The sequence below is a fragment of the Choloepus didactylus genome, chromosome 2 (assembly GCF_015220235.1).
Source record: "Choloepus didactylus isolate mChoDid1 chromosome 2, mChoDid1.pri, whole genome shotgun sequence".
Lineage (NCBI taxonomy): Eukaryota > Metazoa > Chordata > Mammalia > Pilosa > Megalonychidae > Choloepus > Choloepus didactylus.
This window is the reverse complement of record NC_051308.1, coordinates 62,805,030-62,822,472: the sequence shown is the minus strand read 5'-3', so window position 1 is coordinate 62,822,472 and position 17,443 is coordinate 62,805,030. Positions and strand designations below refer to the sequence as shown.

The 17,443-nt window shown below is 36.0% G+C and overlaps 1 protein-coding gene across 1 annotated transcript in view; it reads left to right on the top strand.

Annotated features, from left to right (window-relative positions):
• Window positions 1–1,038, top strand: part of LOC119511752 — a 36,203-nt gene extending 35,165 nt beyond the window's left edge. The window contains 2 exon segments of the mRNA XM_037806281.1: window positions 179–488; window positions 490–1,038. Coding sequence (XP_037662209.1) covers window positions 179–488; window positions 490–1,038 — 859 coding nt within the window.
• The last annotated feature ends 16,405 nt before the right edge of the window (window positions 1,039–17,443 follow it).

Sequence of the window (17,443 nt, the reverse complement as noted above, 5' to 3'; positions counted from 1 at the left end):
AAACTTAAATGGCCAATTGAGACAAATAGTTCTGAGACAGTTCTTCCACCACTGATTAAGACTGGGGTGGCAGGTGTTATAGATAATATTCATTTAGCCTTCTGAGCTTTCTGGGCAGACTTGGTGACCTTGCCAGCTCCAGCAGCCTTCTTGTTCACTGCCTTGATGACACCCACAGCAACTGTCTGTCTCATATCCTGAACACCAAAACGACCCAGAGGAGGATAATCAGAGAAGCTCTCAACACACATGGGCTTGCCAGGAACCATATCAACGATGGCAGCATCACCAGATTTCAGAAATTTGGGGCCATCTTCCAGCTTCTTACCAGAATGATGATCAATCTTCTCCTTCAGCTCAGCAAACTTGCAAGCAATGTGAGCTGTGTGACAATCCAGCACAGGTGCATAGCCAGCACTGATTTGGCCTGGATGGTTCAGGATAATCACCTGAGCAGTGAAACCAGCTGCTTCCATTGGTGGATCATTTTTTGCTGTCACCAGCCACATTGCCATGATGAACATCTTTTACAGACACGTTCTTGACATTGAAGCCCACATTGTCCCCAGGAAGAGCTTCACTCAAAGCTTCATGGTGCATCTCAACAGACTTAACTTCAGTTGTAATGTTGACTGGAGCAAAGGTGACCACCATGCCTGGTTTGAGAACATCAGTCTCCACTCGGCCTACAGGGACAGTACCAATACCACCAATTTTGTAGACATCCTGAAGAGGCAGATGCAAGGGTTTGTCAGTTGGACAAGTGGGTGGCAGGATGCAATCCAGAGCTTCAAGCAGCATGGTTCCACTGGCATTGCCATCCTTACGGGTGACTTTCCATCCCTTGAACCAAGGCATGTTAGTACTTGGCTCCAGCATGTTGTCACCATTCCAACCAGAAATTGGCACAAATGCTACTGTGCTGGGGTTGTAGCCAATCTTCTTAATGTAGGTGCTGACTTCCTTAATGATTTCCTCGTATCTCTTCTGGCTGTACGGTGGCTCAGTGGAATCCATTTTGTTAACACCAACAATTAGTTGTTTCATACCTAGTGTGTAAGCCAGAAGGGCATGCTCACAGGTCTGCCCATTCTTGGAGATACCAGCTGCAAATTCACCAACACCAGCAGCAACAATCAGGACAGCACAGTCAGCCTGAGATGTGCCTGTAATCATGTATTTAATAAAGTCTCTGTGCCCTGGGGCATCAATGATGGTCACATAGTACTTGCTGGTCTCAAATTTCCACAGGGAGATATCAATGGTGATACCATGCTCACATTCAGCTTTCAGTTTATCCAAGACCCAGGCATATTTGAAGGACCCCTTTCTCATCTCAGAAGCCTCCTTCTCAAATTTTTCGATGGTTCTTTTGTCAATTCCACCACATTTGTAGATCAGGTGGCCAGTAGTGGTGGATTTGCCCGAATCTACGTGTCCAATAATGACAATGTTGATATGAGTCTTTTCCTTTCCCATTTTGGCTTAAGAATCAGGGATGGTTTTCACGACACCTGTATTCTGGTGGCAAACCCATTGTGAAAAAGCTCTCTTTCATTTTTGAAGGACAGTTTTGCTGGATATAGAATTCTTGGTTGGCAGTTTTTCTCTTTTAGTATCTTGAATATATCATACCACTGCCTTCCTGCCTCCATGATTTCTACTGGGAAAACAGCACTTAGTCTTATTGAGCTTCCCTTTTATGTGATAGATCACTTTTCTCTTGCTGCTTGTCTTTGACATTTGAGAATCTGATTAGTAAGTGTCTTGGAGTAGGTCTATTTGGATCAATTCTGTTTGAGGTATGCTGCACTTCTTGGACCTGTAATTTTAGGTCTTTCATGAGAGTTGGGAAATTTTCATTGATTAATTCCTCTTTCCCTTCTACTTCTGGGACACCTATGACATGTATATTCCTGTGCTTCATGTTGTCATTCAGTTCCCTGAGACTCTGCTCATATTTTTCTATTCTTTTTTCTATCTGTTCTTTTGTGTGCAGGATTTCAGATCTCCTGTCTTCTAGCTCCCTAATCCATTCTTCTGGCTCTCCAAATCTTCTGTTGTATGTCTCCACTGTGTTTTTCATCTCTTCTATTGTGCCTTTCATTCCCATAAGTTCTGTCATTTGTTTTTGCAAGCTTACAAATTCTTCCTTCTGGTCACCCAGTGTCTTCTTTATATACTTCATCTCTTTTGTCACATTTTCTTTCAACTCATTGATTTGATTTAGAAGATTTGTTTGAATATCTTTAATTAGTTGTTTCAACTCTTGAACCTCAGTTGAGGTAGTTGAGGTGTTAGTTTGTTCCTTTGACTCGGCCCTATTTTCATGTTTTCTGTGTGGCTTGTGACTTTTTGCTGTTTAGGCATCTGATTTTCTGGATGAGTTTATTCTGGAGGTTGGTTTTTTTATTTAGGGGTTTCTTGTTGGTTGGCTTTGATCTATCTTTTCTTTGTTTCTCTCACTGGCCAGTTGTGAGATTGGCTCTGCTTCCCAGTGTCTCTCCCCCACCCCAATCAAGCTCCCACCATGGCCTGCCACAGGGATGGGAGGTAGGCACTGGGCATCTCAGCAAGTTCACTGTGTGGGGGAAGGGCTTTCAGACCCAGGGCTGGAAACGCAGTCTCTGTCTGCAGTTTCTCAGTCTCTTTGTCCCTTACTGACCTGGGCCTTCAAGTGTCCTCCCCTGTCTCCTGGGTCTTCAATTGGGGGTGGTATGTCTTACTGCTGTGAGAGATTTAGAAGTCTGTGTCCCTGGTGGGATGGGTCCCATCTGCTGATTCTATGCCTGTCCCATGCTGAGACTGAGTGAGGGGGGAGGGAGAGGACTGGCTGGTCTGGGACAGAATATTCCTATCTGATGTTTCTTTTCTTTCTTCAATTCATAATTTGCAGGGTCCTTCTGCAGTCTATATCCTCCTCCAGAGTTTCAAACAATTTAGAATTGTCCTTTTTTCCATTGAATCTCTAGAGAGAAGTTTCAGTAGCTTTTTATGTCACCATATTGATGATGTCACTGCTCAACACTACTGATTTTTGCATACTTATCTTGTACTCTGACACTTTGCTGAATTTATTTATTAGTTCTAGGATATTTGTTGTGGATTTTTCAGGATTTTATATGTATGAGTTCATGTCATCTACAAGTAGGGAAAGTTTTACTTCTTTTTCAATTTGGATGCCTTTTATTCATTTTTCTTGCCTAATTGCAAGATATTGTTATTCCAGTACATTGTTGAATAACAGTGCTGACAGCAGGCATCTTTATTTTGCTCCTGATTTTAGATGGAAAATCACTGATTATAATGTTAGCTGTGGGTTTTTCATATATGCCCTTTTGTCATGCTTTGGAAGTTTCTTTCTATTCCCAGTTTTCTGAGTGTCTTTATCAAGAAGGGTGTTGGATTTTGTCAAATGCTTTTTCTGTGACAGTTGAGATAATTATGTTTTTTTCTTTATTTTATTAAGTTGTGTTATAGTAATTGATTTTTTTTTATATTGAACCACCCATGCATTCCTGGGATAAATCCCACATGATCATGGTGTATCATTCCTTTAATATGTTGTTGGAAACACATATCCTTTTGGCATGTTGAACAATCTCTCTCCTGAGAAGGAGTCTTTGGGAGTATCATATCATAGCTAATTGCTAGTTCAGTATGGCTCTCCTTGCTAGTGCATCACCATTCTGCCATATTCAAAGGTGTTTGGGTTGATGTGGTGTGAGTGCAAAGAGCTCATTGCTAACAAAGAAGACTTTGGTTGACTTTTTCTGGACCCATCTTTTTTCTTCATGCAATAAATTGGAATCGTGTGGTATTAGGTGGAGTTCTTTTTCTTTTATATCTGAACACATTAACACTAATTAAGTATATATATATTTCATTGGTTTAATTGCACTTAAAAATATTTGAGGAAATTGTGGTACAAGATATTTTCAATAAATTTTTTGCAAGACCATTTAGTAACATGATTCTATGCTTGGGATGTGATAAACTAAAAAAATAAAAAAGCACCTAAGGAAAGATTTCTGAATTTCATAAGTAACCTAGAAACTCTTCACTGAATGTATAACTGTGTATTTCTGCATCTATTTGGACTAGTATAGTACCAAAAGTGTGAAACCACATAGTCTGCTGCAAGTCAAATGTTGCTCTTTGAGGGCTACAATACTTCACACATCCTCCTTTTGAGATGAAAAAATGGGAGAGGGATTGTCTCTCTTTTTTCTTAACAGAGTATGTGTTTTTGTTTATCAAATTTTGGAAATAAAAATTAGGGCTCATTTTTCTACTCCAAGTCTTGCATGTCTTTTGGCTCATACATTTATCTTTCTAAGAAGCTTCTAAAAATTAAATAGTCTGTATTTTGAAATACCATCCTCAAACAAGAAGCAAACTGTGAAATTCTCTGTAATTTTTTTTTACTTAAAATACTTGGAAGACATTTAGTTTGTGTTTTCTGGTGTTGATATGGCTATATTTAAAAGATAAAATGCTAGGTTCCATTTTCATTATAAATAACTTGAAAAACATCTCTTGTGGGTGAGTTGCCAGAAGCATCTCAGTAAGGACCAGAGTAAAAAGGCAACTGACAGCTCTTTATTTATTAACCAAGTTTTATGAAGCATTTGAGAATGGACAGTAGCCAAGATTAATATACCCATATAGGCATTATTAAAAAAATCTTTTCTACTGTTGGTCTATTTGCAATAGTGGATAATGTTTTATCAGTAAAATGGCTATAAATATGAAAAAGGATTTGAGATAATATTAGAGTCTGTAAAGTCTATTACAGTGACTGTAGAGGGTACCTCTAAAGGTTTTCATTTCTTCTCTGTTCAACCTTGAAATATGGACTTCAGCGACATACCTAATTTTATTTTGTCCAATTTTTTGTTCTGCCATTCAGGGTTTCCAATTTCTGGAATGATGTAACCAAGGTGGACATATTTACAAGTGGAATATTTTTTGGTGACTGTGGAATCAACACAAAGGTAGTTAGTTGGAATGATATTTCAAAGATACAATGGTAAATCCTGGTGAACTTTTCCTTCTCCTCTTGAAGACTTTCATGTATTTCTTTAATTAACTCCTCTTTAGACTACTGATTTTCATGCCTAGATGGAGAGCTTTCTTTTTATGTGTCATATATTATTTTTGTCTCTCATTTTACCCCTTTAGTTACCCTTACTGATAATCTTCATTTCTACACTTGCCTCCAAACTTCTCCCTCCTGTCTTTTCCTTTTAGCCTCAGAACTCCCTTTAGTATTTCCTGTAGGGCAGTTCCCTTTGGATGAACTTTCTCAGTTTCTTTCTTTCTTTCTTTCTTTTTTTTTTTTTTTTTATGACTATTTAAACTCCCCCTCATTTTTGAAGGACAGTTTTACTGGATAAAGAATCCTTGGCTGGAAGGTTTTCCTCTTTCAGTACCTTAAATATATCATACCACTGCCTTCTTGCCTACATGGTTTTTGATGAGAAATCAGCACATAATCTTATTGTGGTTCCCTTGCATGTGATGAATCACTTTTCTCTTGCTGCTTTCAGAGTTCTCTCTTTATCTTTGGCATCTGACATTCTGATTAGTATGTGTCTCAGAGTATGTCTATTATGATTTATTCTGTTTGGGGTACATTGTGATTCTTGGACACATAAATATCTGTCTGTCATAAGAGTTGGAAATATTCTGTCTCCTTTTACTTCTCTTCTCTTTCTGAGACATCCATGATACATGTTTGTGTGCTGTCACTCAAATCCCTACGACACTGCTAAATTTTTTCTGTTCTTTTTTTTTTTTATCTGTTCTTCTGACTGTATGATTTCAATTGTCCTGTCTTGTAGTTTGCTGATTCTTTTTTTTTTTTTTTTTGGCCTGTTCAAATCAACTGTTGCATGCTTCTAGTGTATTTTTAGTATCTACAATTTTGCCTTTATCCTCATAATTTATTATGTTTCTTTTTATACTTTGAAATTCTTCTTTATGATCACACATTGTCTACTTAAGATCCTTTATCTCTTTTGCATATTTTCCTTCACCTCCTTGAATTGATTTAGGAGATTTGCCTGAACATCTCTGATTAGCTGTCACAACTTTTGTGTCTCCTCTGTAGTTTTAATTTTTTCCCTTGGCTGAGCCATATCTTCCTGTTTCTCAGTATGGTTTGCAATTTTTTTCTGAGGTTTGGGCATCTGATCATCTTGCTGAGTTAACTCTGAAGGTCCATTTTTGCCTTTGGGCTAGGGTTTTTATTGTTGATTATCTTTGTATTAAGGCTCTTCTTTAGAATAACCTGTGTTTAACTGTTTGGATTTTTTCAGCTCTTCTTCATTTGATTCTTGCCCTCCATATGTGGTGTGATTTTTTTTTAGGTTGCACACTTTGTGCAATTGTTTCACCTCTAGGACAGACCTTCCTTTATTCTTTTCCTTCTCTGGGAATCTTGATCTGTTCTTTGTCTTTGTGTTGTCTCTATAGTTTTCCTTACTTATTTTTTTTTTGCCTCTAGCTGCTTTTGCTGAGAGGGCAAATTCTGGGAGGATGGTCACCCCAGAGAGGACTTGATCAGTCACAGCAGGGCCAGGGACCCATGAAGGAGGGACAGGCCAGTTCTAGAAAGCCTTGGGGAGAGGGTCAGGAAAGATGCCTAAAACCTTTTTTGATGACTCCCCAATTTTGCACTTTCCTGGCCTGCCCAGCAGATGGTGCTCTTTAGCAAACTGTTCCCTGCTGCCCTAGGGAGACCCTGTGTCTTTAAACCTCCACTGGCTCCACCCCTTTTGGGGTTGGGGTTGAAATAGTGGCCACAGTAGTCTCTGTATGGGGTGGGCTAAAACAGTGGTTCAGAGCTGAGACCCAGTGAACTAAATTCACCAATCAAAAGCTGTGATCAGTGCTTGGCCATGTTGCCTAACCCCCATTCTTTTATGTCCCTCCACATCTGCAGCACTTAGCCAGGGACTAGATCCAAGGGGGTCACCTCAAGAATGGGGGATGAGTGCCAGCAGCCACTGCATAGTGAATTACTCACAGTTCTTTACCACTCTTCCTCAGCCCCTTTGTCCCACTGTTCTCTAGATGCTGTACAGTGCTCCCCTGGCCTCTGGAGCCACAGAACAGTTGTTTCTGACAGTTTTTGCTTGTCCGCTAGCTGTTTTTGGAGGAAGAGTGAATCCTGTAGCTCCCTACTCTGTCATCTTCCCTGGAAGTTCCTCTAAGGGCTTTCTTTTTAAACCTCACATTTGAATTTGCTTCCAGCAATTTATTTTTACACAGTAATATATTTGAACTTGGTTTCTCAAACTTCTATGAACAGATAACAAATCTGGACTTTGGAGACCTAGAGAAAAAATATAGGCAATATTAAAAATGCATTTCCTTTGGTTCTCTATTTTTTTGATTTTTGATCTATTAACAGATATGCTGATCTAAGGTAAAAAAAAATTTTACAAACTTGTAACAGACTTTATTTGGTCAGGAACCAAGCAAGGCCACATTTAGTGAGTAAGATACCTTGCTGAAAATAGATCAAGATGCAGTCAAGTGATCCCAGGCACAGAATTTGAGGCTGAAAAAGACTATGTTTGGAAGCAACCATTTAGAATAATTGCTTATTTATTAAAAAGTGTACTTCCATAGTCCACTAATGGAAGAACTCTAGAACATAAGCTTCTGGCTTGTGCTGGGTGCTGCCGAGAATATGTCCCATGAGAGCAAGTAGATTGGCGAGATCACAGACAAGCAAGGGGAAGGCAGTGAGGCCAGCCTGCTTTCCACTTCCCAGAAGCTCAGGAAACTTTGGTTTGTTGACTCATCACCACCATGTCTTTGCTCATGTCTCTTCCAAATGTAGGAGTACATTTTTGGTCTCATGGTGTATGGGGAATCACGGTCAGAAGCCAAACCCTTTCTGTTCTGAGTTATAGAATGAATAAAGCTACAGTGATATTTCTTACATTCTTGGGCTGTAAATCTATGAGATTCTGATATAAAAGCTGATGTCTTACCCAGGGAAGTGAATCTCCCTGGCAACGTGGAATATGACTCCCGGGGAGGAATGTAGACCCGGCATCGTGGGATGGAGAACATCTTCTTGACCAAAAGGGGGATGTGAAAGGAAATGAAATAAGCTTCAGTGGCAGAGAGATTCCAAAACGAGCCGAGAGATCACTCTGGTGGGCACTCTTACGCACACTTTAGACAACCTTTTTTAGGTTCTAAAGAATTGGGGTAGCTGGTGGTGGATACCTGAAACTATTAAACTACAACCCAGAACCCATGAATCTCGAAGACAGTTGTATAAAAATGTAGCTTATGAGGGGTGACAGTGGGATTGGGAATGCCATAAGGACCAAACTCCACTTTGTCTAGTTTATGGATCGATGTGTAGAAAAGTAGGGGAAGCAAACAAACAGACAAAGGTACCTAGTGTTCTTTTTTACTTCAATTGCTCTTTTTCACTCTAATTATTATTCTTGTTATTTTTGTGTGTGTGCTAATGAAGGTGTCAGGGATTGATTTAGGTGATGAATGTACAACTATGTAATGGTACTGTAAACAATCGAAAGTACAATTTGTTTTGTATGACTGCGTGGTATGTGAATATATCTCAATAAAATGATGATTAAAAAAAAAAAAAAAAAAAAAAAAATAAAGGACAAATGGGGTCGGATGGGGGGATGATTTGGGTGTTTTTTTCACTTTTATTTTTTATTCTTGTTCTGGTTCTTTCTGATGTAAGGAAAATGTTCAGAGATAGACTGTGGTGATGAACGCATAACTATGTTATCATACTGTGGACAGTGGATTGTATATCATGGATGATTGTATGGTGTGTGAATGTATTTCAATAAAACTGAATTTAAAAAAAAAAAAAAAAAAAAAAGCTGATGTCTTAGGCCCTTTTTTTTTTTTTTTTAAAATGACTTTATTGAGTATAATTCATGCACCATATACTTTGTCCATTTAAAGTGTACAATTCAATGGTTTTTAATACATTTACATATATTTGCAATCATTGCCACAGTCAATTTTTGACTAATTTTGTCACCTCAACAAGAAACCCCATACTCTTTAGCTGTCACCCACCTATTCTATCATCCTTTCAATGCTACCCCTAAGCAACCTAATCTACTTCTGTCTGTATGGATTTGCCTATTCTGGACATTTAATATATGGGGATTTATATAATATATGGCCTTTTGTGTCTGGCTTCTTGAACTTTAAGCATAATATTTTTAAGATTCTTCTGTATTGTTTGATATATCAGTACCTCATTGCTTTATATTACAGAATAATATTCCATTGTTTGGGTATTCCACAATTTGTTTATCCATTAATCTGTTGATGGACATTTGGATTGTTCTTTCCTTTTGGCTATTATGAATAAGGCTGCTATAAACATTCACGTATACATTTTTGTGTGGACATGGGTTTTCATGTCTCTTGGAGTGGAATTACTGGGTCATATGGTAACTCTATGTTTAATCATTTGGCAAATTGTTCTTCAAGTGGCCTCAGAATTGTACATTCCTATCAGCAGTGTTTGAGGGTTCCAATTTCTCTGCATGTTCACCAGTACTTGTTATCATTTGACTTTTTATTATTGCCTTCCTAGTTACTATGAAGTGGTATCTCATGTGGTTTTTGTTTGCATTTCCTGACGACTAATGATGTTAGGCATCTATTCAGGTGCTTATTGGTTGTTTGCATAGCTTCTTTGGAGAAATATTTGTTCAGATCCTTTGCCCATTTTAAAATTAAGCTATTTGATGTTTTATTATTGACTTGCAAGTGCTCTTTATATATTCTAATGTAAGTCCGTATCATATATATGATTTGCTAATATTGTTTTCTATTCAGTGGGTTACCTTTTCACTTTCTTGTTATGTTCTTTGAAGCAAAAATTTTAGTTTTGATGAGGTCCAATTTATCTTTTTTTCTTTTATTGCTTGTGCTTTTTGTATTATATCTAAGAATCCATTACCAAGTCTAAGGTCATGTTGTACCTTTCTATTTTCTTGTAAGAGTTATATAGTTGTTAGCTCTTACATTTAGATCTTCAATCCATTTTCAGTTAATTTTTTGTACATGACATGAAAGAAGGTTCAACCTCATTATTTTGCATATAGTTATCCAGTTGTCTCTGCAGAATTTGTTAAAAAGACTATCCTTTTCCCATTGAATGTTCTTGGCACATTTGTTGAAAAGAGCTGAACATAGACACCTGTGTTTATTTCTGGACTCTGAGTTCTATTTAATTAATCTATATATCTGAACTTATCCCAGAACTACGTTGTCTTAATTACCATTGCTGTGTAGTAAGTTTTGAAATAAGGAAGTATGAGTTCTCTAGCTTTGTTCTTCCTTCCCAAGATTGTTTTGGCTATTCTTGTAATTCCATATGAGTTTTAGAATCCGCTTGCTAATTTTTATCAAGAAGCCAGCTGGGATTCTGATGGGGACTGTTTTGAATCTCAGATTAATTTCTGGAATATTGCCATCTTAAGAATATTAAGTTTTTCTATCTAAACATGGGATATTTTTCCATTGATTTATATTTTATTTGATTTCTTTCAACAGTGTTTTGTTGTTTACAGAGTATAAATTTGGACTTCTTTCAAAAACTTCTACTAAACATTTTATTCTTTTTGATGCTATTATAAATGACATTGTTTTCTTAATTACATTTTGGATCGTTCTTCTTAAGTTTATAGAAATGCCATTGATTTTTGTATATTAATCTAGTATCCTGCAACCTTGCCAAACACATTCATTAGGCCTAATACTTTTTTAGTAGTTTACTTAGGATTTTCTGTATACAACATTATGTCATCTGTGAATAGAGATTTTTACTTCCTTTTTAATCTGGATTCCTTTTATTTCTTTTCTTTGCCTAATTGCCCTAGCTGAAACCTCCAGCAAAATATTGACTAGAAGTGGCAAGAGCAGACATCCTCATTTTTTCCCTGATCTTAGGGGGATAACATTCAGTCTTTCACCATTAAGTATGACATTAGCTAAGAGTTTTCCATAGATGCCCTTTATTAGGTTGAGAAAGTTTCTTTCCATTCCTAGTTTGTTGAGTGCAGTTTGGTTTACTAGTATTTTGTTGAGGATTTTTGCATCCATATTCATAAGAGATATTGGTGTGTAGTTTTCTTTTATTTTGATTTCTTTGTCTCGTTTTGGTATCAGGGTAATACTGGCCTCAGAGTGAGTTAAAAAGTGTTCCTCCCTCTTCTATCTTTTAGAAAAGTTTGTTAGGAATTGGTATTAATTCTTCTTTAAATGTGTGATAGAATTTACCAGTGAAGCCATCCAGGACTGGGATTTTCTTTGTGGGTAGTTTTTTTTTTTTTTTTTTTTTTTTTTTTATTATTCTTTCAATCTCCTTACTTGTTATAGGTCTATTCAATTGCCTTTCTTTTTGAGTCAGTTTTGGCAATCTCTGTCTTTCTAGGAAATTTTCCATTTCACCATTTCATCTAAGTTAGCTAATTCGTTGGCATATAGTTGTTCATAGCTTACCTTTACAATCCTCTTTATTTCTGTGAGGTCAGTAGTAATGTCCCTTCTTTCATTTCTGATTCTAGTAATTTGGGTCTTTGCTTTATTTTTCTTGGTCAATTTAGCTAAAGTTTTGTTAATTTTGTTGATCTTTTTTAAATAAAAAGGCCAGCTTTTAGTTTCATTGATTTTCTTTATTATTTTCAATTCTTTATTTCATACATTTTCCCTCTAATATTTATTTTTCCTTCCTTCTGCTTACTTGAGATTTAGTTTTTCCAGTGTTTTAAGATACAAGGCTAAGTTATTGATTTGACATTTTTCTCTCTTTCTTTTAAGGTAGCCATTTTTGGCTATGAATTTCCCTCTGAACATTGCTTTACTTGCATTTTGTAAGTTTCAGTATAATGTGCTTTCATTTTCATTCACCTCAAGTATTTTTTAATTTTCCTGTGATTTCTTCTTTGAAACATTGCTTATTAAGGAGAATGTTGTTTAATTTTCCATGTATTTGTGAATTTCCCCAATTTTTTTTGCTATTATTTTCTAATATATTCCATAGTGGCCATAGAACATATTTTGTATTATTGCTATCATTTTCAATTTATTGAAGTTTGTTTTATGGCCTATTATATGGTCTATCCTGAAGAATGTTCCATGTGCAGTTGAATAATGTATATTTTGCTGTCTTTGTGTACAGCGTTCTACAGATGTCTGTTAGGTCTGGTGGGTTTATAGTGTTTTTAAGTCTTCTATTGCCTTGTTGATGTCCTGCCTAGTTGTTTTATTCATTATTGAAAGTGACATATTGAATTTTCCAGCCATTAGTATTAAATTGTTTACTTCTTCCTTCATTTCTGTCAGTTTCTGCATCATATATTCTGGTGCTCTGCTGTTAGGTGCATATGTCCTTATTAATTGTTTTATCTTCTTCACTATAAAATGTCCCTCTTTTTCTTCAGTAACAGTCTTTTTTTGTTTTAGAGTCTATTTTGTCTGATATTAGAATAGCCACTTGAAATTTCTTGGGATTTCTGTTTGCATGATATATCTTTTACACCCTTTACTTTTAATTGATTTGTATTTTTGAATGTAAAGTTTGTCTCTTACAGACAGCACACATTGGGTCTTGGTTTTTTTTTTTTTTTTTTGACAGTCTCTGCCTTTTTATTGGATTGTTTAGTCCACTTAAATTTAATGTTATTATGAGCTATAGTTATATTGATATAATAGTTGAACTTATACCTGGCACTTTGCTTTTTGCTTTTCTAATGTCTCATGTTTTTTTGGTTCCTCTCTTCCTCCTTTATTGCTATCTTTTGTACAGTATTTTCTAATGTAACATTTTAATCTCTTTTGTGATTTCTCACTATATATTTTTGAGTTATTTCCTTAGTGATTGCTCTAATGCTTGCCATAAACATCTTATCAGAAACAGCTTCAGAATTATGCAAACTTTATTCCAGTGAGATGTAGAAAATTTACTTCTATATAGCTGTTTCCTTCTACCTTTTGTGATATTAATGTTATACATTTTACATCTATAAATGTTATAATCCAAAATTGCATTGTTATAATTATTACTTTATATAATTTTATGTCCTTTAAAGAGGCTGGATATAATATAGTTTTTGTTATATCTACCTCCTTATTTATCACTTATGAATATCTTCATTTGTTCCTGTGGATTTGAGTTACCGTCTGGAATGATTTCCTTAGTCTGGTACATCTTTGCTCCCCCTCCTTTGTGCTGCTATTGCAAATATGTTACTGTTCTATATCTTATAGGCCCAACAATCCATTCTGTACATATTATTTTATACAATTGCTTTTTGAATCAGCTAAGAGAAGAAGGAGAAGAAATAAGCATTTATACTGTCTTTAATAATTATATAATTGTCTTGACTCATTCTCTTTGTTTTTTTTTTTTGTTTTTTTTTTTTTTTTTTGTGTGTGTGTGTGTGTGTGTGTGAATTCATACTGTTGTCTGGAGTCACTTGCTTTCAGCCTGAAGAATTTCTTTTATTATTTCTTGCAAGATGAGTGTGCTACCAGTTTTGTTTTTCTGGGAATGTCTTTATTTTGCCTTCAATTATACTGCCCACAGTGTTCAGCTTTCACATTGCTATTCAGAGAGGGTGCAGTTTTGGGTAATTGGCCCATAAACACCCTGGGATGACTGTGGTTTTGGTAAGACTCTCTTTCTTTCTTTTCTTTCTGTGACCATACCAGGCAGCAAGACTATACTAATTGATCGTTGATTGCTTTGTTGTTTTCAACAATATCCTGTGGCATAAATTGCTTCACAGATTATTCAAATCAAATTTGGTTCCCTTGAAGAGATAATTCCTGAGGTCCATGTGTGAGACTTTTGTGGGTGTGTGAACATTTTTTTTAACAGAGGAGTTGCAGGTTTACAGAAAAATCATGCCAAAATTACAGAATTCTGGTATATCTCCCTCACACGCACACAGTTGTCTCCATTATTAACAATTTGCATTAGTAGGGTACCTGTTTTTTATAATTGATGAAACAATATTATTATAATCAGACTATTAACTATACTGTATAGTTTACAATTGTTTCACTGTGTTTTACAGTACTATTTTTTAAAAAATTTTTATTCTAGTAACATATATACAACTCAAAATTTCCTCTTTTAACCACATTCACAATGTTACGCTACCATCACCACCACCCATTACCAAAACTTTTCCATAACCCTAAAGAGAAACTCTGTACCAGTTGAACATTAGCTCCCCATTGCTTGCTCCTTCCCTAGCTCCTGGTAACCTGTAGCCTAGATTCTGACTCTATGAATTTGCTATTTTTAATTACTTCATAACAGTGAAATCATACGATGTTACTCCTTTTGTGTCTGGCTTATTTTGCTCAACATGATGTCTTCAAGGTTTATTTATGTTGTCATACGTATCAGAACTTCAATCCTTGTGCTGGTTTGAATGTATTATGCACCCCAGAAAAAGCCATATTCTTTGATGCAATTTTGTGGGGCAGACATACTAGTGGGGATTAAGTTGGAATGTTTGGATTAGGTTGTTTGCATGGAAGTGTGCCCCACCCAACTGATATCACCCAGGTGATAACTCTGATGAGATTTTTCCATGGAGTCATGGCCCCATCCATTCTGGGTGGGCCTTGATCAGTGGAGCCATATAAATGAGCTGACAAACAGAAGGAATGCAGTGCAGCTGTGAGTGACCTTCTGAAGAGGAGCTACAGCCAAGAGGGACACTTTGAAGAAAGCACAGGAGCTGCAGATGAGTGACAATTTGAAGACAGCTGTTGAAAGCAGACTCTTGCCCCAGAGAAGCTAAGAGAGGACAAATGCCCCAAGAGCAACTAAGAATGACATTTCTGAGGAACTGCAGCCTAGAGAGGAACATCCTGGGAGAAAGCCATTTTGAAATCAGAACTTTGGAGCAGATGCCAGCCACATGCCCTCCCAGCTAACACAGGTTTTCGGACACCATTGGCCATCCTCCAGTGAAGGTACCCAATTGCTGATGTGTTACCTTGGACACTTTATGGCCTTAAGACTATAACTGTGTAACCAAATAAACTCCCTTTTATAAAAGCCAATCCATCTCTGGTGTTTTGCATTCTGGCAGCATTAGCAAGCTAGAACAATCCTTTTAATGCTGAATAATATTCCATTGCATGTATATACCACATATTGCTTATCCTTTCATCTGTTAAGGGACACTTGGGTTACTTCCATCTTTTGGCAATTGTGAATAATGCTGCCATGAACATTGGTGTGCAAATATCTGTTTGAGTCCCTGCTTTCAATTCCTGTGGATATACACCTAGAAATGGGAAGGCCAGGTCATATGGTAATCCTCTACTTAACTTCCTGTGAAATCATCAAACTGTTTTCCAAGACAGCTGTACTATTTTACATTACCACCAACAATGAATTAGTGCTCCTATTTCTTCACACTTGCTATTCAAGTGAGTGTGAAATAGTAGCTCATTGTTTTGATTTGCATATCTCTGATGGCTAATGATGTTTTGTGTTTTTTCACATGCTTTTTGGCCATTTGTATATCTTCTTTGAAGAAATGTCTATTCAAGTCTTTTGCCCATTTTAAAATTTGGTTGTTTGCCTTTTTGTTGTTGAATGGTAGAATTTCTTTATATGTCCTGAAGATTAAATCCTTATCAGATATCTTGTTTCCAAATATTTTCTCCCACTCTGTAGGTTGTTCCTTACTCTTACATATAAATATGATGATTGACTTTTCAATTTCTGTGAAGAATGATGTTGGAATTTTGATTGGAATTGCATTGAATCTGCAAATAGCTTTGTGTAGAATTGACATCTTAATAATATTTAGTCTTCCAATTCATGACACAGAATGTTTTGCCACTTGTTTATGTCTTCTTTGATTTCTTTCAGCAATGTTTTGCAGTTTTCCATGAATAAGTCCTTTACATCCTTAGTTAAATTTATTCCTAGATATTTGACTCTTTTAGTTATTGTAAATAGATATTTTTCTGTATTTCCTCTTCAGATTGCTCATTACTAGCATATAGAAACACTGCTGATTTTTACATGTTTATCTTGTACCCCATCACTTTGCTGAATTTGTTTTGTTAGCTCTAGTAGCTTTGTTGTGGGGTTTTCAGGATTTTGTATATAGAGGATCATGTCATCTGCAAGTAGGGAAAATTTTACTTCTTCCTTTCCAATTTGGATGCCTTTTGTATTTTTTTCTTGACTACTTTCTTTGGCTAGAACTTCAAGTCAATGTTGAATAACAGTGTGACAGTGGGCATACTTGCCATTTTCCTGATCTTACAGGGAAAGGTTTCAGTCTTTCACCATTGAGTATGATAGCTGTGGGTTTTTCATATATGTCCTTTTGTCATGTTTTGGGACTTTCTTTCTATTACTGGTTTTCTGAGTGTTTTTATCAAGAAGAGGTTCTGGATTTTTTGCATGCCTTTTCTGTACAGTTGAGATAATCATGTGTTTTTTCCCCTTTGTTCTATTAATGTGTATGTTACATTAATTGATTTTCTTATGTTGAACCATCCTTGCATGACAAATCCTATTCTGTCATGTTGCATAATCCTTTCAATATGCTTTTGGATTTGGTTTTGTTGAGGATATTTGCATCTATGTTCATAAGCAATATTGACCTGTTATTTTCTTGTGGTATCTTTATCTAGCTTTGGTATGTGGGTGATGCTGGCTTTTGTAGAATGAATTAAGATGTGTTCTCTCCTCTTCAATATTTTGGAAGAATTTGAGCAGCATTGATATTAATTCTTCTTGGAATATTTGATAAAATTCACCAGTGAAGAAGTCATCTGTTCTGAGACTTTTCTTTTTTGGGAAGTTTTTTCATTACTGATTCAATCTCTTTACTTGTTATTGGTCTGTTGAGATCTTCTATTTCTTCTTCAGTCAGTGGAAGTAGTTTGTGTGTTTCTAGGAGTTTATCCATTTCAAATAGGTTATCTATTTTGTTGGCATACCATTGTTCATAGTATCCCTTATAATCCTTTTTATTGTTGTAGGGTTGGTAATAATTTCTCCTTCTCATTTATGATTTTAGTTATTTGTGTCCTCTAATTTTTCCTGTATCGGTCTCACCAAAGTTTTGTCAATTTTATTGATCTTTTCAAAAAACAAACTTTTGGTTTTGTTGATTCTACTATTTTTTTTTTTTATTGTCTATGTCATTTATCTCTGCTCTCCTCTTTACTATTTCCTTCCTTCTGCTTGCTTTGGGTTTAATTTGCTCTTTTTCTAAATCTGTCAATTATAAGGCTAGGTCTCTAATTTGAGATCTTCCTCCTCTTTTAATATAAGTATTTAGAGCTATAAATTTCCCTCTCATCATTGCCATTGCTGCACCCCTTAAATTTTGGTATTTTGGGTTTTTGTTTTCATTTGCTT